Consider the following 26,618-nt stretch of genomic DNA (forward strand, 5'->3'; position numbering starts at 1 on the left):
TAGAAATCTGCCTGCCTCTGCCTCCCAAGGCCTGGGATTACAGGTGTGCATCACCAGTGCCTGGCTTTTTTTTTCTTTTCTTTTTCTGTCTTGGGTTTCTATTGCTGTCATTAAATATTAGCACCAAAAGCAACTTTCAGAGGAGGGTGTGTATTTCAGCTTCCAGTGCACAGGTCCAACCCTGAAGGAAATTGGAACTCAAACTGGGCAGGAACCTGGAGGCAGGAGCTGAGGCAGGAGCTGGTGTGCTGAGGCCACAGAGGAGTAAGTACTTCCTACTGCCTTGCTTCCCACGGCTCGCTCGGGCTCATTTATTTCACACTCGGGACCACCAGCCTAGGGTGTGGCACCGCCTATAGTGGTCCCTTCCATATCAATCACTAATCAAGGAAATGTTCCACAGGCTTGGCCTCCAAGCCGGCTGCTATGGTCTTTTCTCAGCTGATTCCTCTTTCCTTTTTTTTTTCTTTTTTTTTATTCGATATATTTTTATTTACATTTCAAATGATTTCCCCTTTCCTAGCCCCCCACTCCCAGAAAGTCCCGTAAGCCCCCTTCTCTCCCCCCGTCCTCCCACCCACCCCTTCCCACTTCCCCGTTCTGGTTTTGCAGAATACTGCTTCACTGAGTCTTTCCAGAACAGGGGGCCACTCTTCCTTTCTTCTTGTACCTCATTTGATGTGTGGATTATGTTTTGCATATTCCAGTTTTCTAGGTTAATATCCACTTATTAGTGAGTACATACCATGATTCACCTTTTGAGTCTGGGTTACCTCACTTAGTATGATGTTCTCCAGCTCCATCCATTTGCCTAAGAATTTCATGAATTCATTGTTTCTAATGGCTGAATAGTACTCCATTGTGTAGATATACCACATTTTTTGTGTCCACTCTTCTGTTGAGGGATACCTGGGTTCTTTCCAGCTTCTGGCGATTATAAATAGGGCTGCTATGAACATAGTAGAACATGTATCCTTATTACAAGGTGGGGAATCCTCTGGGTATATGCCCAGGAGTGGTATAGCAGGATCTTCTGGAAGTGAGGTGCCCAGTTTTCGGAGGAACCGCCAGACTGATTTCCAGAGTGGTTGTACCAATTTGCAACCCCTCCAGCAGTGGAGGAGTGTTCCTCTTTCTCCACACCCTCTCCAACACCTGCTGTCTCCTGAATTTTTAATCTTAGCCATTCTGACTGGTGTAAGGTGAAATCTCAGGGTTGTTTTGATTTGTATTTCCCTAATGACTAATGAAGTTGAGCATTTCTGATTCCTCTTTCTACATAACTCTAGCTGTGTCAAGTCAACAAAAACTAACCCGATAGGAGCAGGAAATAGATTTAACATGTATACAGAGAGGCTGTCCTCTGACTCCTCTCTGCAGAGACAACGCGTTTTCCCAGCTGTGTTTTATACAGACTGTGTTGACTCCCAGCCAAGCAAATGCCTGTGGGAAGATCTGGCTGCCACCTATGGACAGCTTCTCTGGGCGTCTGTCGCCTTCCCCACAAACAAGAGCAAACTTGAGAGATGATATTTTAAAAATTTTGTATTCAATTATTCACACCAAAGAATATCCATTAAAATTATGAACATTTCTAAATATATTTCATGTATCATACATATATATATATACTTTATATGTATAATTACATATCCACAAAAGATTTCTTACTTCTTTAAGCATGTGAATAGAACAAAGATATTTTTGCAATGTAACACCCATATATGCATATATACTGGTTGTTTGAATTATGAATTTATTTACACCTTGTCTGAGTTATAATAAATGATTAATGTTCTATTATACAAACATAACAGTAAAGTTTTTAAATACAAAGACTGCAAATGAATACATGAAAAATTACACACATGTACAATATTTATAATTTATAAATGCAAAGATAAGACCTCTTTAAATTATTGCACTTGTGCACTTTACAAAGATTTTTTTAATGTCATACATATAAAATCATTTCTTTTTTTTTTTTTTGGAATTTACTAACTCATCAACTACAATAATGTTGGATATCATTAGCTTGAAATTCTTGCTTTCCCCCTTCAAAAGAGAGCCCATTAAGGCTTTGGCTGCAGGCCCATCCACTGAGCATCAGTTGCTGGGACCTGTGCCCCTGCTCCAGCAGGTGTCGGCCAGCAAGGACGTCGTCCCCATGGCCTCTGAGGTGTCTTGGCTAGGTTGTGGATGGCGGTGGTGGCGGCGGATCTCTTTTGTTACTGTGTTCCCATGGAGAAAGTTGCTCTTCTTGGAAAGAATCGAGACGCTGCGTGTTTGTCATCTGGTAAGTGTCTCACAGTGTTCTGGGCGAGTCCGTGATTTTTAAATAGGCGGGGGCACTGTACACAGAGAGAGAGCTGTGCTGCAATCAGCTGCACAGTCTTTTTGTACAGTAAATGAACATGTAGCATACACTCCAGACAACAGATCATATGGAAACACTATTCCCATACATCATTTATATTCACTGTTCTAGATACAGCAGAGGACCGGGGGAGGGAGGAGCAGGGTGACTGAACCGAGAAAGAGAGTGGGGACACCCATGATAGAATAGTATTTTAGGTGCGCTACACAATAAACAAGTGTTTGGAGATTTATTTCACATTAGAGATAAAACTAGCAAATGTATAGTACCTGGAGGTTGAACACTGAGATAGTGTCCTGACTTCCTCTTGAGACGCGTGCTATATCCAGCTAAGGTTCCACCCTGGTGCTCGGCGTTTTCCTGAACCCCCACAAGCTCAGGCCTCCGTGTGCTATTCACAGTTACAAATCTTCACAATCAGAGTAGGGAGCAGGCAGACCGATCCCACGCCTGCCTTCCACGACTGAGCCTTTTGTCATTGTATGGAAAGTCTTGAATACTTTCATCAATCCAACTGTACAGCTTTGTTTTAAAGACAGTGAGGAGGATGGACTCTGTTTTACACCTCTGATTTCAACTTAGTAGAGATAATGCCAGCCAGATGGGCAGCAACAGGAACTCAGGTGTGAAAATATAACGGCCATGCCAGTGGGAGCCATGGCTGACAGTGTGTGTGTGTGTGTGTGTGTGAGTGACTGACTCAGATTTTACAGTGACTGTCGAGTCAGCCTGATACATTGCCACAGGAGAAGTCTGTGACTGATGGACGGTCTTCCAAGAATCCTACTGCGCATAGCAGCAGCAGCAGCAGCAGCGGCGGCATCACACAAAGCAGATGCAGGGTGAGAATATACAGCGAAGAGAGAGAATTTCAAAACCAAAGGTAGCCGGGGAGCCAGAACCCAACAGACTGATGCCTCTAACTGGAGCCACAGTTCCCTACGCACAAGAGGATCCCATAGTCACCAGGGTGGATGTCAGTGAAGTGGGGTAATGACACAGGGACCTGGTGAGCAGGATGCCCCTACCAGGGGCACGCCTCTTTTGTCTCTTACTCTCAGGAAAGGTAAAGTGAACACAGGAGAGGAAGGAGAGAAGTCAGTGTTGAAAACCAAAAAGGCTCAAGCCAAAGCAAGGCGCATACTTGTGTTCTATTAAAGCTGACACCATAATTTAGACCTAAGAGAGAAGAAACACAGCACGCCAAGCTAAGTCCATTGAAGGGCCCCGGTCTCTAAGGCGTTGTGCAGCAGCAGGCAGGCTGTGCTAATATATCTAACACATACATGAACACACGTGAAAGAGCAGAGGTCACTGGGTATGTATAAAATAAAAAAAAAAAAAAAACGCTAACACACGCTCAAAAGAAGAGAGCCCCACTAAACAGGTCACATCAAACTGATTATGTTTTTTTGTTATTGTCGTTGTTGTTTTGCAGTTGTGGGAGTGGCCACTTGGAATATCTCAGCAACCGTCTGGCCAGCCCGCTCTTCATGCTGGAGGGAGCTGGGGACAGGATTCAACTGCTCTCCTCCTAGCAAGGTAGAAGGTGGACCACCAGCCCAGCATGGTTTTCTCTGCCCTCTAATGAACTGATATAACTGTTGTTTACAAACTTCAGGACTGTATTTTGCTGCGTGGAATCAATACTTCACATCGGTACTGGCATGCACCTTAAGCATCCGAGAAAAAAAAGAAGAAGAAGATAACCACAGTGTGTGGAAACAAAATGCTCACCATTGCTATAAAATTTGTATATTACAAATGATTGTAAATAATATAATTTCTGGTGAGTTGAGCATTCTGTTTATAGTCATTGTTAGTCACTAAGTTTGCATCAGCCGTTAATGAGAAATTCCTGGAAACCTTTGGAAAGGAAAAAACTTTGTGAGATAAGAGGTGGGAAAAGCTATGAGGCGGATTCACGTGCCTATATGTTAAATACACTCCACTTGCCAAGAAACAAACAAACAAACAAAAAAAAAACACTCCTGACTGCATGAATTCTAAAACCAAATTATTAACTAAACATGGCTGTATCCCGGCCTAGTTTACTTTGGGCAGATTTACGCCTCCTGAGTCTTGGCACAGGGAATAACATTGCAAAGGTCTTCCCAGGTATCATCTTTTTTTCCAAACTGTTTCTCACATGATACTATTTCACAAGACACTGATCAGCCAATAAATCTCTACCAGGTTCCTCTGCCACACTGCCCCAGGCAGGGACACGCCATACAATGTTCTTGCTCAGGTCAAATTAAGAGATTTCTGTAAAATCCCTATTTCCACAGCAACCATGAAATGCAAAAGCAGTCAGTCATAGGTTTCCTAACACCAGGGTCCTTTTATATGCTCAGGGAACAGAATTCACATGTGTGTGCCTTTAGAATGCCTGAATCCAACAACCATCTTAAATGCTGCCCCTTCCTGCAATTCAGATCCCAAGGTGATAGTTGATCAATGTGTGTGGATCGAGTGGCTTTTTGCTGACGCCAGTGTCACTTGTTTGTGTGAGAAAAGTGGACTAGCTTCCGTGTGAGCACCCCTGGGGAAAGCACGCTCACTCACGAGAGAACACACTCATGATCATTTATGACCTGTTTCCCTACAGGGAAAAGAACCACTTTTGAATATGAGGGTAGCTATCACTTTATAAACCTTCGCTTCTTCCTTCTCTCTCCTTTTATCCTGTGTGTGTGTGTGTGCGCGTGTGTGCGCGCGCTGTGCATACATGTGTGTGCTTGTCCCCACACCATGCATACATGTGTGTGCACATCTGTGTACAGCCCTAGTGTTGTGGTAGCTTCTTTCCTTGGCATGACTCTGTAACAGTAAATGGAGGAGACGGTAACATTTTAGAAGCCCGTGGGGAAATTGCGTGTACAGTGTTAAAGACCAGACACGGTTTGGGTCCAACCCACTCAACCACAACTGTGAGTCAGTGTGGGAAGGAAAACTGAATAGACTTTGCAAATGCCAAGCTCCTGCACGTATCGATTGTATCAAAATCTATTCCAAAAAATTGTTTTAAAGCAACTTTTCACGCTTCTCCCAGCGTGCTGAGAGTTTGTTTCTGGCCAATCTCTTCCTTCTCAAGACTCACCGAGTGAGAACAACCGAGCCTGGACTCTGGCCTCCATGCCGCTATCCTGAAAATCCCCATGGAGTGAACCTGTGTGACTTCTTAGGACTCCACAGGGAGGGCCCAGGGGTCCTGGCTTCTCTAGAAAGTTACGCAGGTGAACTATCCACACACGGCATTTGGCGTTCGTTGTGGATGTCTGAATGGTGGAGAGAAGACACCATCAGGGTCAGTGTGATGGTTCTGCACCTCCTCCTGCCCGGCCAGTTTGCACAGTGAGGAGAGGGACCAGAACCCTGGGAGAATGAGACCATGCTGCCGGCGCCTCTGAGGAGGGTACAGCAGGGGATGAGGTGTCTTCTAGAATAATCTTTTGCTTTGGATGTGACTAAAATTCTCCAATGACACACAGTGAAAATATAGAGATTGTTAAAATTCACATTTTTTTTTACTCACAAGATTTGCTTGCTGGAGGAAATTTATACGCCTTACTTTTATTTTCTTTGTGTAAAGGGTTTGGCGCCATCGCCAAAGGCTACAGTGAGGGGAAAGGGGAGGATGGGTGTTTTAATTCTTTGACATGGTTTGAAGTGAGAGCTTCAGTTCCCCGATGCCTGGGATGTACCCTGTGTCCCCTTGAGGAGGGCAGAGGTATGCTTGCTTCTGAGTGGGCTGACTCACTTACGTGCCCCCAGATAAACTGAAAGAACACACCTGCAGTACACCTGTAATCAACAGCTTGGATTTCTCTATCACCTGTGGACCGTAACTTCGTTACATGTGTCCCAGGCTACAAACTCAGTTAACCTACAACAAGGTCACATGTAAACTTCACAACAAGGGGTGCGTGTCCCATTCCTAACCAATGCCACCAAGCAGCCAGCCGCATGGCTGTGACGAGACGAAGCACACAACCGGGGTACTGGCCACGCCCTCACGGAAGGATGCAGGCAAGAACCCCTCCGGTAGCCTCTGCCCGCTCCAGACAGTGCAGTGCTGGCCCGGTAGCAAATAGTATTCGGAGGTCGGTGATGCCACAGAATAGCCAACGTCTGAACGCGGTGGGACCTGGGTTGCTCACTGTCCGAGGTGTGTGTGTGCGCGCGCACGCACGGCAAGCAGGGAGTCATCTGCTTCACGTGGATTATGCGGCGGTACCTTCTGAGAGAGGGTTTCTCACCCCTTGAAAATAAAAAAGAATGAAGTCACAGAAGCAGGTTGAGTCGGTTGCTAGGCAGACATCGCTTCGGGATCAGTCGTCCACCCTCACGTTCAACTTCTCAGACGTGCTTTTGCTAGCTGCAGGGCCTGAGATCCACATTGCCGTCTCTTCCCCTCTGATTACCTTCTCCCACTGATTGAGGTTATCCCTGGGAGTAAAAGGGTGTGGTTATAGATGGCATCAAAACAGAGTCCCCGCCCCCTGCCCTCCCCCACCCTGGCTTGCATGCAAAGGTGACATCTGGCAGTGTGGGACAACTGAACACAGCCTCATTAAGAATCATTCTGATGCTGACAGTGGCTGGTGCTTGGTGTCTGGGCAGGCTCTATGACATAATGCCTTGGGGCGACAGAGCCCTGGGCTTCTTGTTCGACCTGCTCTAGGCTGCAAAGACAGAAACTCGGCTGGAGCAAGGGCCATATTTCCTAATTACCCAGGACAGGATCGGCAAGTATCCATAGCCACCCCCACCCCCCCACCCCCGCAAGGAGAATCCAGGGGTGTCAGGTGGGCGAGCAGAAATGCTACTATCAAAATGACAAAATGAGTTAGCGAGGTCAATTAAACTTGCTTCTTTTGGCAAGGTCCTCTCTCTTGACAGCCTCTCAGGTATAAAACAACTCAAATTCCCTGATTTGGGGCTTCCAAAACACCCACCGCAGACACGGCACCTCTATGCCAGTGACCACCCATAGGAGCTCCGTTCTCCCACCCACCGCCCTCCCGTGGGCCATCACAGGCACACGGCCTCACAGCCCTGCAACAGAGACTGCTCCGTGTGCCTGGAGGAGCTCTTCACAGTATCCTGACTTGGTTTTCCTTTTCCACAAAGTCAGTGTCAGGAGAAAGCTTTGATGCTGGCAAGCACAAAATTTATACGCAGTGCCACCCAAACTCCCCCTACTTTTTAAAGCAAGCATGCTAAGATACCTTTAGGGGAAAAAAAATTTTTTTTAAAGTCCTAAAATAAGATATAGGCAGGGTAGAACTCTTAATCTGCACCATAACGTGCCATTTCCCCCAGATCTTAGAGATTTTCTAACACATAGTAAAATTAGTGATTTCCTTAATGTTCATGTGTATAGTCTTTAAATACTAAAGTGGTTTTAATGTGATGATATGGGTCAGCCAAGCACAGGAAAATGGGGATTCATCAAAGTCACCCAAAGCCACCTACCACACTCAACAGGCTACAGCCTGTTGTGCTTGAAGGTCCAACAGCTTCTTACCCTGACAGCGTCTAAACATTTATTACAAAACATGGCATTGTGCACAGGAAAGGGTGTTTACAACTTGTTAACACACAGGTATGGATTCAGGTGGTTTGATGTTCCCAGGGCCCTTTAAGATCAGCACTTCCTGTAAGTTGATCTCTCCAGGAGTGAGCCACAGCCCATGCTCATGGTGTGGGGCCATCTGTGGATCTAATTCTAGTGTCCCCTCTACACTACAGGTCACTGAAGTTCAACAAGATGAGGTGTGTATATAACCACTTCCCGAGAATGGATGGAAGAAAGGCCGCCTCTCACAAGGAAAACAACTGATCTAAACTGGCCTTCCTTGTTGGTTTTATTTGGTGCTTTAAAAAAGCAATCTATAAGCCAGATAGATGGTGGTGCACGCCTTTAATCCCAGCACTCAGGTGGCGGAGGCAGGGCATATCTCTCCGAGTCTCTGAGTTCCCGGATGGCCAGGGCTACACAGAGAAGCCCTGTCTCAAAAACCACAGCAGAGGCTGGAGCACACCATGTTTGGGTTTTATTTAGCACCTTCTGGCTAAATGTCTGCCCTCTTCTTCCCCTGGTCTATTCCAGCAGGACTGGGCGGTGAGAGGACATGCCCCGGGCACCAGTCCACCTGCTTACATTCGAGGAACTTCTCTTACAAAGGAAATTAGAATCTTTTAGAATGTCATTGTTCTTGACTAAGTTGGGCTCTCTTCAGAAAAGGGGGAGGGAGGTCCTGCAGCCAGAGCAGATAACAGGTGAGGGGGTGAGGCAGCCCCAGGAGGAAGGGCAGGAACAGTTCCTGCTGCCATTTAGGTTGAGCCTGTTTTGCTGGCAATCACCAGAGCAGACAGCAGGGTCCTTAGACACAGAGCTGGGCACTCCTCTGCTCAGCGACAGGGCCTCCTGCTGACTTTTGGAGAAAATGAGAGGGCAGCTCTGCTGATCTACACTATGTAGGTCACTATAGGAGACACACCTCGGCCATGGGATTTATGACAGGAGGCCCTTTTGAGCATCTGGGGGCCACACTGAATGTCAGAGGGTAGAGGGTGCTGCCTGGTAGGGAGCTAGGTATCAAGGTCTAGCCAGCACACATCACAGACCTGACACTCCCAGGTTGAGAAGGGAGCCACTTACAGGAAGAGGTGAATTGCTTTCATGGAAACTCTACACGCCTTGGCCCACACAGCCCAGATGACAGCCATATTTCAAGAGGTCCTCTGCACACAACCCCTTTCAGCTCAGCTGGGCAGCTGTCCCTTGACCTATGCTGGTCTATAGCATGGGCTGCCAGGCCCATTTATCCTGTCTGAGCAACATAGTAGGCTACCTTAGTATCAGCTCGTGTCTGAGATCCAACTCGGATCAGAAGAACACCAAGGGTGGGCAGGGGCTTTGGGAGAGGACCACCCATGACTCCCGAGCAAGGCGAATGGCTATCCGAGCAGAAAACTTCTTCAGATCAGAAGATCCACTGTAAACTTTGAACACAGCATATCCATGGGCTGGTGGGGTGGAAAACCCCAAGAAAAGTTCAGGACGGCTTTGAAGCCACTTAGAATGCTGAGCCTACCTGCAGGCCTTGAGCAGAGGCTCTGTGGGCGGGAGGATCTGTGTCAGAGTGGTATAGCAGGGAATGGCCACAGCATTGTAGAATCCAAGCTGCCACAGAGAGAAACGAAACAGTGTCACTGTTAGAAAGATGGTGCTCCCCGCTGTCCTGTCCCTGACCTCTAAGGATGAAGAAGTCAGCTCTTCCTGTTGTGTGTTGTTTCTTCTATGTGCTGTATGTGTGCTGTGTCCTCTGTAGTATGCTGTGTGCTGTGTACTGTGTGCATGCATGTGCACTGTGTGCTTTTCCTGCTATGTACTGTGTACTGTGTGCTGTGTGTGTGACATGTGTGCTCTGTGCCCCTGTGTGTGCCCTGTGTGCTTTTCCTGGTGTACCCGGCGTGCATACACACATCCTTAACACGGCACTAGAGTTTACACCCTAGAATTCAATGCTTAAGAGAGTTCAGCAAGATTCTACCTTCACCTGGCTCAGGCTTGCACCCAGCGTCCGTCTGAGAAGCTGCTTTAACTGAACGCTGCCCTGTGGACACTTGGAAGGCGGGCTAAGAGTCTGTCACCTGCACAACTCCCTCCTAGCTTAGCATTCAGGGGCAGCTGATGTATTTCCGGTTTTCTTCTGTGATCTCTAGCCTTGGGCCATCCCCACCCCCCATAATCCCCACCCTCCAGCCCCCACTGCCAGACTTATGCCCTTCAACAGACCTCATGGTGTTCACTGAGATTCTCCTAGCTCTGATCTCTCAACCTATGAGACTCCACAGTTCTAACAACGCCTGCTCTAGAGAAGGGAGGATATGGATTGGTGTGGGGCTGAGGACCCCTGGATGGGTGGTGGTGGTCAGGTAACTGTCCTTCCCTGGTGAGCCCCTCTTCATGACTGCCAATAGATGGCAAAGTGGTGGCCATATGCCCCCCCCCCCCCCCCGTTAGTTCTTTAGAAACTGAACTTTGAGAAGAGTGGGGGTGGGGCGGAGAAGCAGCAGGAATTCTTCCTGGTTCCCACTGGCCATCTCCTGCTGGAGTTCCAGCCACAATCTTCCAGCTAGAGCAATGGGTATACGTTTCCACTTTGAACTGCTCTGAAACTAAGTTTGAGACCAGGTCTCATCCGGACCTGGCCCTCGTGAGCCTCCTTCCACAGGCTCCCGGGGGGGCCAGGACTTCAGGGATGAACCAGCACAGTGGGCTTGTTTATAATGCCATAGCTTAGGCAGGCATTCTCTTATTCTAAGCCTTAGTAAGGAGTCACTGGGCTGAGAGAGCGTCCGGAGAAAAGGATTGCCTAACTGGGGAGCAGAGCGCTTCGCTGTTGTGACAAAAAGAAAAAAAAAATCACTTCACAATATGCAAATTCAGAATTTGGATGAACTGGTAAAATATTTTGTGCATCTCTGATATATTTAAAACCCCCTCGTGCTACCAAAAGAAGTTACTTTTTCTCTTTTTTTTGGCATATTGCATTCTATTTTAAAATAAGCTACTATTTTGAATGTAAGTACTCAAACAGAACAGAATATGCTATAACTGTTTGGGAAGACTTTGTAGGATTCCTTCTTCAAACCGCAGGACAAGATGTATTTTAGATAATTTAATAACTGAACATAAGGCAGCACCACAAAAGGGCAGCCAAGGGGGCGGGACAGGTGGTTACACCCAAGAGTGGCCAGAGCTTCAACGGGTTCACACAAATGCAGGGAGGGGCCAGGCAGAAGACCTTTAGCCGTGAGCTCTATGTTTGAGAAAGTTCTATGGAGGGTTAAAAACCACCATATTATATAGATGGTGGATGGACAGACAGACGGACGGCCACATAGGTGGCTCTTGCTCTTCATACCTGTCCTTGAGGGACTTCGTCTCGCTTGTCTCTGTCCATCATAGGGATGGGCTGTATACCCAACTTCTTCATCTCGTCACCCTACGGGAGGAAACAAGCCATCATTTTCAAGTAGACACGGGACAAGGTGGGGTTCGTGAGATTTTTTTTTCCTCAGAATAAATATCCTGTGCCTCAGGAAACATGTCGAAGCAGTGGCAATCTCTGCCTGCGTCACTGTCTGGTACTGTATTCTGAAGGGGTTGCTATTTGTTTGTTTGTTTGTTTGTTTGTTTGTGTTTGTCTGTTTTTGTTTTGTTTGCCAAATGTCTAGACACCCATTACTGTGCAACAGCTAATGGCAGGTGGGGTGACAAGGACAGGAAGGTCTGAAGGCTGTGCTCGTTCCCTTGTGTGAACTGAATAAAACTGGGCTCGAAGAATATTGACCGGGTGAATAATAAGTGGGTTTCCAAAACTGTCAAGGAATGAGGATCCAGGACCGGGACAGCTGCCACCTCAGAACCGCATTCCTGCCTTGGGTGGATGCCGCAGGGGCCTTCCCCCACCCCCACCGGGCATCTAGAGATGCCACAAGATGGACGCTTACAACGGCCCTTGCTTCGGTTTGGTTAAAGTGTTAAAATCTTCTTAAAGATGCATAATTAGTCATTTCATTGATTTTCTTTTCTCAGAAATCACAGCCTCAGCCCCAAACCGTCTCAAATTTGTTAGAGTCAGGAATACGTTTCTACACTAAAACTCTGTGCCCTAAAACTTGCCCAGGAGCACCAAGGTCCTCAAAGCTCACTTCTTCGCCTCCTTGCAACTGGCGGGGTCGCATTGCTTTCTTCTCTACCCCAGTGAGTGAAACCTACCGTGTTCCCTGCTCACGATGATGCCCCGTGTCCCGCGAGGGGACACGTTTCTAGGTGACTTAAGCATATGTTTAGGGCAAGATTGATGGGGGTGAGGGCAGAGGCAGGCTAGGGCAAGCAGAGTGAGGACATGAATCCCGTGCTTGTGGTGGAGGATTTGACGTGGGGTGCTGACTGCCCATGGCTACAGTGTTCTGGGAACGCGACTCAAGACTGCCAGCTTCGTACTTCTGAAAGGCATGGATGAAGAATTCAGGGGTGGGGCAGGTAGAGTGGGAACGGGCGGCATGGGAGAAAAGAGAGGAAACACTGGACTTTAGGGGTTAAATCAACTGACAGGACCTGGATACTACCCATGGTTCTCCCCATAGAGGACAAGGTCCTAGAGGCTGCCCGCCATGCTTGGAACTTTATTGTGTGGAGTCTGCAGGGAGGGAACCTGTCCTATATGCTGGTTCAAGTATGATCTGCACAGTATCAAACTGTGTGATCCCTGGTTTCCCCCGGTAGTGTTCGTTGGACGTGTTGTAGCTCAGACACACAATCAGACTGACTGTGGCGGAAAAGGATTAGTACCCTTGACAGGAGCGCCTATCACTTTTCACTGACTGAGCAAGACAAGTTCTGTTACACAGTAAAACAAAGTGAGTGTGTGTGTGTGTGTGTGTGTGTGTGTGTGCACTCTAGAGCAGTGGTCCTCAGCCTTCCTAACACTGCGGCCCTTTAATACAGATATGCTGTGCTGACCCCCCGACCATACAATTATTTTCGTTGCTACTGCATAGCCGTAATTTTGCTGCTGTTTTGAGTCTCGGTATAAACGTCTCTGTTTTCCGATGGTCTTCGGTGACCCCGTGAAATGGTTGTTTAGCCCCCCCAAAGGGGTCATGTGCGACCCACAGGTTAAGAGCAGCTGCTCTAAGGATGGCTACCTTAAAGAAGACAGAAGCTGAGCTGGCTCATGAGCACAGGGACACTGTCTTCTGCCAGAGGCAAAGAAGGATGACTCTTTTCTCACCAGTGACAGATGCAGCCCAGAGCTTCAGAGCCCGCCATGTCCTGTGTATATCTGAACTGATATCCAGGAGCGGATATCCGGGGGGCAAAAGTCAGCTAACAAATAAGGAGGGTCGCTGCAGGAAGCTGAGTGAGCACGGTGCCAAATGAGTGAGCAGTGGGTATGGGAGAACTTCCCCTCAGTCAGGTAGCTTTAACAGACTTCTCACTGCATGACAACATAGGAGCTGAACGTGTTACGGACGTGTGACTCACCACCGTTTTCTTCCAAAGTGACCCTTAGCATGACCAATTAAGGTATCAGGTAGGCTGACTGGCCACATCCCACGTTTCTATTGAGCTACTTTGGCCACTTCTTGTTAATGCCTAAGTTAACGTTAGAAGCTAGGACATACCTCAGCCCAGAATTCTGCATATATATCATTTGCTGTCAATTTTGTAACTGGCCATAGTTTCGTCACAGAGCAAAGATCGCACGCAGTCATCATCAGGCCAATGACTCGGTCTCTAGAAGACAAGACAAAATTGGTGAAGGCGGGATTTTCACTTTCCCTGGGGAACCGGAGGGGTTGGGGGTGGGGCGCGGGCATCTCCTGGAGTAGAGTCTGCCTGTGTGTTACTTCCTATGAAGCAGAACCCTGTAGTCTAGCAGGCAGGGCAGCAACATGGAATTAAAGCAATGTGACATTAGGACTTTCTGCTGCAAGCCTTGCCCGAGTGTGCTCTGTGCTGCGGATGAGGAGGGGTCCCTGTTTGAGCAAATGTAGCAGGGAGCATTCTGTTGCCTTCCAAAATACCCAGCACTCCTCGGAGCTATGGGCCAAGCATTCATTTCCCAAACCTCTGCAAGTTTAGTGTCTCCTGAAGAAAAAAAACCTACATAGTGCTTTTACCCTATAGCCACAAAGTCTGAGATGTAAAAAAAAAAAAAAGCTTAATTTCTCCAAGGGAGAAGTGGTGTGGCCAGATGGCAAGAGGGCTTGGGTGTGCAGTGAGCTTGCTCACAGGTGGAGTGGGACAGGCCACGTTCCTCCATCACTATACTGCTCAAAAAAGAACATGTTCAAATTCAGACTTTGCCAAAGAAGCGAGTTTTCCTGTTTAGCGTCTTGGCATCTATAGCAATGCCCTGTGTGTCTGGCCTGCTCTCTGCAGAAGTACGGCCAAATCTTTTCTCTTAAAGAAAAATGATGACTTAAAAATTCAAAAGAGACGTGTTGCCTTCAAAATTCAAAGAGGCGTATTGACTTTACTGGATTTTCTCTCAAGCGGTCCTCCATCTAGTGGAACGAAGGAATTTGAACAGCCTGATTTCACCGAAGGGAAACTGCGTAAGTTATAAAGACCAGGAATCCTCAGAGGTCCAGAACTGTGTAATAAACAGGTTAGACAGTGCAGTCACTTTCAGCCTGCATGTACTTAGTGAATCTGAAGGACACGGGGCTACCAATGGGTTTTTCCATTTGCAGACACAGCCTGGGCCAACGGAGGTGGTCTGTCAGGGTCATCTGTCAAGGTCACACGGGGTCCTTCTGTCAACTGGAGGCAAAAGGTACTTTGTGCTGAGCCGATACACATTTACAAATCATTTACATTTACAAATCATTATTTCTGTAATTGAAGTATGTCAATCTCATTCAATGTATTATCACTGAAACCCCTAACATTTTTATGTTAAATAGTATAAGGTTTAATCCCCCTCCAGAAAAAAACCCCTTCTCAGTTCAGATCTATAAAAGAGCATTGCTAATAACACTAGGTTTTATAAAACATGCACCTTTTTCAACTGGAAATGACCTCACACATAACACTATGGATATAAGGCTCAGATATACCAGGGAAGTATTACTTTTCAGAGCTGACTGTCAAAATTATTTGGATAACACAAAATAAAGTTGTTATTTTGCTGCTCATAAGAAAGTCACCAGCCTGGCTATTTGGCATGAATCCTTGTTAAGTTAAATTACTGTTTTCATTGTCAATTATAAATCAGTTAGATGGTCGATCGTGATCACTCAGAAGGGCCGGAATGGGTGTTTCATTCTGTTTGAGAGTGGACTTAGACCTCAGCCCTGCGTGCATTCTAAGGAGCACCTGTGACAAAGTCGACTTCGCACTGAAAGTACTCTCACTATGACCTCATGGTGAACTGGCTTTCAAACCCAGAATGAGAGCTGAAAGAAATTCAGAACATAGCATATTCACGGTCTCTTGGTAACGTCAGACACTTTGGACCTGTTCATTTAATGTTACAGTCCCGATTCCTGCATAATAAGATAAACTCTGCTCTCACAGAAACTTCTAGTAGGGAAAAGCAAATAAACCACAAAAAGCAAACCACAAAACATAACTCTAGAAAGTCACGTGCTACTTTTGGGAAAAAAGGCAGTCTGCTTTTCTTTCAAGTAAATAATTAACTGTAGACGGCTCAACTGAAATGCCGGTGTGGATCTTTATAATGTGGAAAATCTGCAGCAGATTACCTATTTGCTTTTGAAGTATTCGCCGGTGAAGGTGGCAGGACTTTGATGTTCTGTAACTCACTTTGAAGCCGCACAGTGAATCAGAAAAAGACAATGTGGGAAACACTGTAGCTTTTAGTCTAAGCAGCAAGAGCACACAGCTGATCTAATCACTTTTTCTGTCAGCCTTAAGATTTGCACAGGGAACATTCGGAAAACAAAGTTACTAAGTGACGGTTTCCAACAGGATTTCTAAATAAATAAACACATAAATGCCAGGAAAAGACTGCCTTACCAAGTGTGTAAGGTGAATTGCAGCATAATGATGGAATCCGAGACAGAGGGACTGTGTAGAGGGACAGATGGTTACATAATGCTGAAGGAGACCTCCCGTGCTACAAAACTCTCAATCCATTCAACTCGGTGGAGAAATTTAATTAGTCTTTATGTGATAGTGATTTAACGCATCAAGAAGAAACGGAAATGTAATTCTATTAATATAAGAGTTCGGAGCCAAGTATAAAAATTGAACTATAAATCACACAAAAATGTATCAAGTATTTGCGTTGCTGTGGGACTCGATAAACACAAGCCCAGGCTGCCGCTTCATGAACTGAAGTTTCTCTGCTCTCCACAGAGAGTCTGGGGCTAGAGTGTCACTCGCTAATTGAGGGCTTGCCTAGCATATGTAAGATAGGTTCCATCCTCAGACCATGCACACACACAGAGAGAAATAGAAAATAATTGAGTTAAAACTATAAATCACCCAAAGAAATTATTTGTGACCAAGAACACAGAAGTTGAATATCCTTGGCAGAAAGAGAGGCCAGAAGATGAATTGTTAAGAAGTTCAACAGTACGCAAGGGTCGTGCACAGGCAATAGCCAGTGTGAGAGTCCTCTGTGCAGCAAACGAAAGTGCACGGAGCAGTCCTACCCTCATGTTACAGGCGGGGTCAGTTCCTAGGGCATTTGTTAAAACTTAACATAGGCATGTTTCTAGCAATACATGCCATATGCCGTACATATTTAAATTTTTTTATTTCGTATATGTGTTTCATATGTCTGTGCACCATGTGAATTTCTGGTACCTGCAGAGGCCGGAAGAAGATGACAGATCCCCTGGCTGCAAGCTGCCTTGTAGGTGCTGGGACCAAAAGTTGGGTGCTCTGCAAAAGCAGCCAGTGCTCTTAGCCACTGAGCCATCTCTCCAGCTCTATGCTATATACTTTCAAGGATCTATAGGGAAGACTGCATGATGAAAATGCATTGCGTCATTGCTAATAATGAAAAAAGAAATCTAGAAACCGTCACTATCAATCTGGAGAAGGCTTCTAAACCTTTACAAGTGTATGTGCTACATTGGGTTATAGATCTTCTTTTTAAAAAAAAATGAATTCCTCTGGTATAGGCACATTTTGAGGAAATGGCACATGGCTGTGTGTACCCTACAGGCACGCTGTGCACACCGCTAGAGAAACAGCGTATGCTATCATAGAGAGCAGAAGGCATCTGAGTGCAGAAGGGAGAATCTCTCTTTCCTCTGCATATTTCTTCACTTTGCAGTTTGTTAAGACAAATAGGCATTCCCTACAAAACTTAACTTAAATAACACAAATTAGTCACAGCTAATTTACACCACCGACTCGGAGGGCTACATGCATTCGACATGAAAAAAAAAAAGCCCGACCTCTTAATTTGATGTCTACATTTTAGTAGCATAAATTATTTGGTTAAAAAAAAATAACTGGATACATCCAAATAAAGGTAGAAGCATGGCTTTCTGAAACCAAGCATCCTTCATAAGGGTTGAAAACTCCCTCTTGTAGGCGCCGTAAACAGTGTAAGCACACCTGTTCCCACACAAGGTCTGAAGATCAAGAGATGTGCACAACAAGAGCGGAGGCCACTGAGGCCCACGGCCCCTGTCAACTTCAGGAGGACAGAGCAGGAGGACCTGGAGGCACCAACAGACCCTTGGGAACTTTGTCAACACTGACTCGTTTAGTCCAGGGTGGGCCTCGCTGTGTGTGAAAATAAAATGGCCTCTATTGTTCTTCAGGAAGATCGTTCCACACACTGTAAGTCTCACACCGAGCAGAATGCAGACATGTCCTGGTGTAAAGGGACGCTGCTCACACAGCCGCCACTGGAGCTGAGGTACCCACATCCTTCTGAGGACGCTATTTCCTCCAAGAGTTCTAAGAATTTGCTTTGCCTCTGGGGCACCTAAGTGACTGAGGTCTCCTAAGAACCCGAAAGCAGACACTATCCTCAAGAAATACTAAGATCAGATCAGGGTGGATCCCAACTGAGATCCGGAGACTTGGGATTGACCCACAAAGTGGCTGTCCATGCACCTGAGGATAAAGATGGCCTCTTTAAGGAGAGGCTGGCCAGACAGAGATAATCACAGCAGTGACCGCTCTGGCCGGCAGCTGAGGACCATGCACCAGCCAGGTGAGTGACTCGCAACACACTGGACGCGAATCTGCATCTATCATGCACACCACCCTTGAGAGAAAAGGTCGAACCAGCACCCAAACGCACGCAGGCAGAGGCACATCCTTCCGGTTCCCTCCACCGAGCATGCGCACACCCCCGTGTTCCAGTTCTTAATGGACGCGTTGGGCTCTTGCCCTTTGCCGAGTCATTCTTACCGGTGGGACTGGTTGTGGAGGTTCAGCGACCCTGTCTGGTACATCTCCTCCAACTGCTTCCTGTTCCCAAAGTATAGGGCGAGGTCGGTGGCAATGATGGCTTTGCGGATGATCTCCAGCACCTGCTCGTACTCGCTGGAGCTCAGGGTGGAGAAGATGTTGTGCCCTTCCAGCTACAGAGAGACCAGAGGACACCAATGGCACCCACACCCAGGTTTCAAGGCATCGCCAGCTATTCGAAACGGTGTGGACACCAACGCCGAGTGCCACCCTGATGACAAGCCCAGGGAAGCGGGGGATGTTGTAATGATGGAGCTACTCCTTACGCGGTCCATTTTACCCAGAGGCTGCCACGAGGGGTGTGCCTGGGGGTGTGGAGGGTGGGGGAGGGGGAGCCCGGAGTGTGGAGGATGAGGGAGGAAGGAGAGGAAGGGTAATAGGTAGGCTAGCGTAAGCTTTATGGAAACTGAATAATCTGTAAGCTAACTTCAAAATATAATTTTTAACGAGAGTTCAAATGGGGCATTCTGCGTGGGGGTGGGGCGGGGGGGGGAACAATGCCACTCCCGGAAGTCACGGGCTATTAGACAAAACCACATTGCCAGATGTGGGACAGCTTCCCTACCAATTATTTGGGTCAGGGCGACCTCAGAGGTCTCCAAAATGACTGCCAGCACACCAGGTCACCCACATAACTAGCCCCTAAAGACCCTGTTGCTGAAGACACCAAGTCCTGGCTACAGGATGCAGAGACAAGCACGTCGGATCCTAAACACCGATCGTACTCAGTTTCCTGTAGAGCAAGCTGCGAAGCTCTCCCTTCTCCCCCCCTCAGAGCAGAACCACCTCACCGGAATCCTCTCCGGCCAGGGGCTCGGAGTGTGCTGGTAGCGGGGCAGGCTCACCTGAAGGATGGACACCGTCTGGGAGAAGTGGTGCTGCTCCATCGTGGAGGTGGAGTAGAGGGCGGCCAGGGGGTGGTCGAACTTCTGCAGGTAGCTGTTACTGAAGCCCCGGTGGTCCAGGTCGTGGCACAGACAGGCAATGAGCAGGCCTTTGCGCTTGGAGAGGTAAGAGAACGGAGGGGCGGTTACAACCTGGGAAGGAGGCTTACGTTCTCGCCGCCGTCGTTTCTCCCGCGGATGTAATCCAAACTCTTAGGAATTTTTGAAATCATAAAACTTTTTTGTAATGCCGTCAAGGCATTGTGAACAAGTTCTGCTGTTCCTGCAGCGGGCTGCTTGGGCTCTTCTAGTCCTGAAAAAGCCGTTGCTGCTCTCAGACAACACACACAACACGCAAACGCAGGACATGGGGAAAAGATCATACTGTATTGGGATAAGAAAAAGGCCAGGTTGGAGAGATGGCTCAGTGGTTAAAAGCACTGGCTGCTCTTCCAGAGGTCTTGAGTTCAAATCCCAGCAACCACATGGTGGCTCACAACCATCTGTAATGGGACCAAATGCCCTCTTCTGGTGTGTCTGAAGACAGTGACAGTGTACTTACACAGAATAATAAATAAATAAATAAATAAATAAATAAATGTGAAAAAAAGATTCAATCCTTAGGTATGTAAGGAGACTCACACCTTAGAAGGAAGGAAGGAAGGAAGGAAGGAAGGAAGGAAGGAAGGAAGGAAGGAAGGAAGGAAGGAAGAACGTCATGATGCCCAAGAGAGCCCGCCCTGTAACAAAAACAAAGAGTTCAGTCGGGCCCAGCAAGAGCCAGACACCAACAGGGACTTGTGAGAAGAAGGATGAACACAACATGGTGTTTGGGAGGGTTATGGTTAGAAGAACCGCAGATGAGCTAGGCCATCTGTGTGCTGGAGACCTAGAGCAGGACCCAGGGTCCTCAGGCAGACCTCATATTCTAAATGACAAGGGATGGCGTGAAGGGACTCCAAGACCACAGTGTCTGCTGCTGACTGGAAGTTTTAGGAAACTGTTGACGTATAAGGAATTCACTGTGGTGGGAGACACAACTGAGAAGGTTTGCAAACATTGAGGAAAGGCAATGGAGGGCTGGATAGTGAGGGAAACGTAAGAGGCAGGAGCACAGTCTGGATCCAGGCCCCGCCAGTGGGCTCTCCTGACCGTTTGTGGAGAGCAAGGGGAGAAAGGCCAAGCGGAGACACCAGCAGCAGCTGTGGGAAGTCCTACAGGCAGCTCAAGGGAGTGGACGGGCGGGGTCCAGGGCAAGGGCTGTGAAACTCTTAAGTGGCGGGCAAGGTGGAAACTGAGTAAGCACCTGATGGCATCTCAAACTAGCCCTGAGTGAAGAAGAGAAATGGCGGAGTTCACCCAGGCTCTGAGAAGGGAGGAAGGCAAAACCCTGAGCTATCGGGACTCCAACTTTAAGGAGACCGAGGAGAGAGAGTTAACAGAAAGGTTCCCCAAAACAAGCCGAGGAAAGAGCTGTGGAGAGTTGTGAACTGAAAAAGGAGTCACACAGGAAAAGGAAAATGTTGCAAGGCTCCCCAAGCAGAACAGGAGAGAAAATTATTCATGTGAACAAAAGGTGCATATTTCACTTGAATCTTTCCAAGGAAATAGTAAATAATCTAACTAGATTCTGCCACAACCAAAGATTATTTTAGAAAACAAATCAGAAAAAAACAAAAACAAAAACAATAAGACTATTATATAGTCTGCTCCTTCTCCTGCCTGTCCTTGTCACCCTGACAGGCCAAATTCATAGTTGGAACAGAAATCATGGAAGGTGGATTCCAGAAGTGGAAAAACTTTTTTTACCACCTCAGACACAGCTTAAAAAAAAAAAAAAAGTGGGGCTGTTAGGGTGGCTAGGCAGGTGAGAGTTCTTACTGGGCAAGTCCCTGGGCCTGACTCCAGAGGCCAGCACCCACACAAGCTGAGCGTAGCCATGCGCAGTTTAACTCCAGCACTGTAGGAGACAGAGACAGGAAGATCTATAGGGCTTCCTGGCCACCCGCCTAGCTCCAGTGAGAGGTATGCTTCAAAGGAATAAATCAGAAAGTAATAAGGCAGGGCATCCAGTGTCCTTCCCAGGACACTGTCTCCACATAGACACACCAACCAGCATGTGCATACAAGGATGTATACCCCCATGTGATAATGGCCTTATTACACACCCCCACGCCTCCACGCACTGAGGCTGGTTTGTAGGAAGGTATGCACAACCTACCTCGAGGTCTGTGAAGAGGCCATTGTTGTTCTGAAGTATGGCGTACATGCAGTGTGCCACCGTGACTGCATGCTTCCAGTTGTGGTAAGGAACCCGCCGATAGTTCTTCTTCACAGACATGATAAAGCGGCACAATTTTTCAAGTTCAAAACTGTGTGGAGAAGAGACTGTATGACAAGGCCAGCATAGCAGCATGCACTTCAGGAGAGCATCTAGCTGAGGAATTCACTGTCTGTTCCCTCACACACCTGTGTGCTCCCTCACACACCTGCGGGCTCCCTCACACACCTGTGGATGCCCTCACACACCTGTGGGTTCCCTCACACACCTGTGGATGCCCTCACACACCTGCGGGCTCCCTCACACACCTGTGGATGCCCTCACACACCTATGTGCTCCTCACACACCTGCGGGCTCCCTCACACACCTATGTGCTCCTCACACACCTGTGTGCTCCTCACACACCTGTGTGCTCCTCACACACCCGTGGGCTCCCTAACACACCTGCGGGCTCCCTCACACACCTGTGTGCTCCCTCACACACCTGTGGGCTCCCTCACACACCTGTGGGCTCCCTCACACACCTGTGTGCTCCCTCACACACCTGTGTGCTCCCTCACACACCTGTGGGCTCCCTCACACACCTGTGTGCTCCCTCACACACCTGTGGGCTCCCTCACACACCTGTGTGTTCCCTCACACACCTATAGGCTCCCTCACACACCTGTGGGCTCCTTCACACAGCTGTGGGCTCCCTCACACACCTGTGGGCTCCCTCACACACCTGTGTGCTCCCTCACACACCTGTAGGCTCCCTCACACACCTGTGTGTTCCCTCACACACCTGTGGGCTCCCTCACACACCTGTGTGCTCCCTCACACATCTGTGGGTTCCCTCCTGGCCAACCATGAGCTCTGCAGTTGTTCCTACTCCCTGCTCCTTCTATAGCCAGAAAGCAGCAAGAAAAGCAAGTCCAACTCTGATGCCTCCATTCTGCCAGTCAGCATGCAGTTACCCTGCAGGAGTTTCTTGCATTTACAAGCATTTCCTATGCCCCAGAGGGCTCAGAAAGTCACGTGTGGCATCCTGCTGGCCAAGGGCGTTCTCAGCTAAGAACTTCTAAGAGGCCTGTCCAGCTCTGCAAATGCTGAGCACAGACGATAACAACTGTCTCTGCATCTGGCTATGCTCTGAGAGGGAATCCAAGGGCTAGGGGACACTCGTGTTGCATGCTGCAACAGCCACACCCACATCTTCATACTGTACATGAAGGAGGAGGACACCAGTACTACTGTACCTGACACTGGGTTATTATATTTCTCCTTGACCCTCTCTCAAAATATATTTAAGGCAGATTAAAAGACTGAGAGCTCATAAAACTTTGAACATACACAGCTTGTGTTTACCGAATTAAAAACTTTCATCTATAATGGGATCGGAGACCCTTGTCTGGTGTGTCTGAAGACAGCTACAGTGTCCTCATGTAAATAAATAAATTTTTAAAAAAAGAACAAAATGTTCAATGTCCTGGAAATACAAAGTCTGGCCTCTTATGACTTCCGGCGAAACCCTCAACTGTCTATTAAACAACCAGAGCTGCTGGTCCTACATGTGCTACTGATAAAAGCAGAGAAGACAAAAAGTCTTAAGAAGATGGACAGTGTCATTCCAGAAAAACTAAAAGGCTCTACAGGCACTGAGACAGGAGGATGTGGGTTAGCACAAAACATTAGCATTTGGAAAGTGGGCAAATGCATCCTTGCATTTTCAACTTGTGTGAGTGAGACAGAAACCATCACACAAAGTCACAGAGCCAGATGCAGATGCTGAGGGCGACAGCCTGTGGTTGCTGTCATACTCCCTAAAAGATTTCTCCTTTCTGTGTGGCTGCTCCAGCACGTGCACTGTCCAAACGCCCTGCTTTAAGCACGGATACTGCCTCCTCCGCTGCACAGCCCAGACAACACTGCTAGCATTTCGGTTACATTTAGATTACCCATAGCCAGGACAAAACCTAGGCTCAAGGCTGCTGTGGCTACACCAAAGTGGCCAGAAAAACAGCAGTGTCCGGAACATTCGGGAAAGCTGCCTGTTTGTCCAATGCACTCAGTTTTATTTAACTGTTTATTTAAACTTTCATATTTTACTGCAGTTATACAACCACCCTAGTTAGGTGAAAGTAGGCACAGGAGATCCTCCCTCCCCACATCCCCCGTTCAGAAGGAACCCCACATGTCCATACCAGGATGTCCCACAAGATCGATGGATCATGTAGACAAAGATCCCAGGCCACATGCTCTCGAAAGGACCAATGTCAAAGTGGAATCTGAAATCAGAGGAGAGCAGTGGATCATTGGGTGCAATCGGGATGGGTGCAGCAGTGGGTTCTAACCTCTTCTCCATCCAACAGAGAGGGTGAGAAGACACTGGGTGGTCTGGCCCCGCCCCTGCCTTCCCTGCAACACCTGACTGAGTGGAAGGGTTCCTGAGGGATCTACTTGAAAGGCTGTCATCGGTGTCCCCAACGCATATGTAGGCCATGGTCCAGGGGGACCTTAGAGGCTGCAGCCTTGCGACTGAGCTGAAACAGGAACTCAGTAAGAGGAATACCTAAAGTTACCTTGCTAGTAACTGTGTTCTCATTTAATAATGTTAACTACTGACCCCCAACCAGAATGAATGTCATGGTGGTGGAGCGGATTTTCAATGGTAAGGCAAATGCCAGTGTGGGAATAGGGTGACTGCCGTAGGCACACAGTTACCACAGGCCTGGCCTCTCTTAACCATGTGGTCCAAGCACTGAGAATGGGAGTAGAAAAAAAAGGAACACGTTATTACTAAATTTTTTTAAAATATAACTTGGAAATTTAGATCCGTATGTGACATTAAACGCCATTTTGAATATGGGTTGGAACAATAGAAAAGGATAATATTTAGGTTCCTGTTTTCGAATTTAGTTCAGACTTTGTTGGTGTGGTTGTTTAAGACAGGGACTCTCTATACACCCTGGCAGGCCTTTAACTCCAGATCCTACTACCTCAGCCTCCGAGCTCGGCCAACGCAGGCTTGGTCCACCTCACTGGGTTTCAGTCTCAGATGTTCTTATTTGAGGATACCAGAGGGAGTGACACATGAAACGACCTGTGACGGTCCACGGTGACTGAGCCCGCCCCCCGCCCCAGCAATCTGTTTTGCTTTCCTTTCGAGAGAAAAACAACGTGAGAGGCTTACAGTTCAATGTCCCGGCAGATGCGCGCCGGCAGGTTGAAGCGCATGAGGCCTTGCCACTCCTCGGAGGTGCAGATGCTGTGGTAAGACAGCTTCTCCATGGTAACCCTGTAGATGCACTCTGAGTGGCGGATCCTGTGGTACATCTGCAAGGCATGGGAACGAATGTTGGGAGTTCAGACGGAGCTATGGCTGAGATGGGTGAGACTCGATAGTGCTCATGGTCTAGACGGAGCTGCGCAGACACCTCAGAGGGACAGCACTCAAACGACTTACGTCTTCCTTAACAAGTGTCTTACCACACACTACCTCAGGGACAACAAAAATCACTGTCTTTTCTATAATGCCTTATAGGATATCTTTATGTCAGTAATACAAGCACTAAAAACAAAATGTGTATGTATTATTGGTAAATGAACGACTTAACAATTTTAAATTAGGTGTTCCGCACTTCTGTATCTGTTAAAACAGGCACTTCACTAACTACGCGTCACCCAGAATACCAAACTAACATCCTTGGAAGGAGTTTGCTTCTTTCCCTGATTTATTTGTATTTTTCTGTTATATACTTAAGTGGGTTTGGGGTTTTGCCAGCATTAAAGCAACAAATCCGAATGTGTAACGGATTTGTATGGTGATAATATTGTGCCCATGGAGCAGACACATGAATGGATGGCTACACTAATGGACCACTAAGCATGGGCTTAGCATGCAGGCAGTGGTGGGTGCCTCAGGCAACACCTCATCTGAGGGAGGAGCTGGGAGGCGAGCTTCTCGAAAATAAATGGACATATTTTACTGCCCTACTGAACTAGTAAGACCATGTGTACTTGTACACATACAAATGGTTTTATAAATAATATAAATAATAAATATATAATATAAAATATAAATAATAAATATGTATAATACACACACACACATATATATATACATACATACATATGAGAGAGAGATAAAATTTAAAATGTGATGGAGCCAGAGACAAGACCAATGTTTACATGTATGAATTAGTAATATGAGATTAATTTGAAGAGAAATTATAGAGAAAAATGAGCCCTTCACAAGTATTAATGTGAGTCATTAATAGTTTCTTCAATAGTTCACATGTTGCTGTAACACCAATATAGGGAAGCTTGCTTTCTACATACAAGATTACTTGTACATTGATATATACAAGCTCTGGGTAATAATATGAACGAAGATAAGATACATCAAGAATTAAGATGTCCTTTATGTCATCATTTGAAACTATTCGCCACCGTTCTTAGCAATCTCCACTAGACACAGCTTTGCAAACTGTAGGTTGTGACCTCACGTGGGGCGATGTAGCTGTGGCTCACAACAGGCTGTTATAACACACAAAGAACATAGAAACACAATGGTTTACCTACAGGGGGGCAGACAGAATTTGAATCACCGCTCTTTTGTATGCAACTATTACATGAGCATAGTTTGGATTATGTTGTTGTGTAAATACTGCTGAAGAGTTTTATAAAAAAAATTCATTTGATTACTTTTGGCTCGTGCTTAGGATATAGATTCATCAACAATTTCTGAAATAGTCTAAATGTACTTCTGCCATTTTCTATGGTATGTCTACATAAAGCAGCGTCTTCCCATCCCCCGGGCTACCACGGAGAGTAGCGTCTATGTGAAGACATAGATACCTGACCCAGGCTAGACTCCCTCCTATCCCCAGCTCCCGCTAGAACCACCCACACAGCACCCATGTTAGATTATAGACACAGGACCCCAAGATCCTCTCCCCAGGCTCAGACTGGCCTCAGCAGCACCTGCCTGAGGCCACATACCCACAACTCCGGGTCCTTAGCCACCCTTGGGCTCCAGCTATGAACTGAGGGAAGTTGGGCAGCCGAGGCACCTGTCCAAGTAACCTGTGACCTTCC

The 26,618-nt window shown here is 47.2% G+C and overlaps 1 protein-coding gene across 1 annotated transcript in view; it reads right to left on the reverse strand.

The window, feature by feature from the left end:
- Positions 1–1,724: 1,724 nt before the first annotated feature.
- Pde10a (phosphodiesterase 10A) overlaps positions 1,725–26,618 on the reverse strand; it is a 199,306-nt gene continuing 174,412 nt past the window's right edge. Inside the window, exons 14-22 of the mRNA XM_052169735.1 lie at positions 24,712–24,854; positions 23,723–23,806; positions 21,480–21,630; positions 19,220–19,375; positions 18,315–18,487; positions 13,589–13,700; positions 11,320–11,400; positions 9,484–9,572; positions 1,725–6,829 (exon numbers count right to left, since the gene is read on the reverse strand). Of these exons, the coding sequence (XP_052025695.1) occupies positions 6,712–6,829; positions 9,484–9,572; positions 11,320–11,400; positions 13,589–13,700; positions 18,315–18,487; positions 19,220–19,375; positions 21,480–21,630; positions 23,723–23,806; positions 24,712–24,854 (1,107 nt within the window). The 3' untranslated portion in view covers positions 1,725–6,711. The remainder of the gene's footprint in view (positions 6,830–9,483; positions 9,573–11,319; positions 11,401–13,588; positions 13,701–18,314; positions 18,488–19,219; positions 19,376–21,479; positions 21,631–23,722; positions 23,807–24,711; positions 24,855–26,618) is intronic.

Source organism: Apodemus sylvaticus, chromosome 23 (assembly GCF_947179515.1).
Source record: "Apodemus sylvaticus chromosome 23, mApoSyl1.1, whole genome shotgun sequence".
NCBI lineage: Eukaryota > Metazoa > Chordata > Mammalia > Rodentia > Muridae > Apodemus > Apodemus sylvaticus.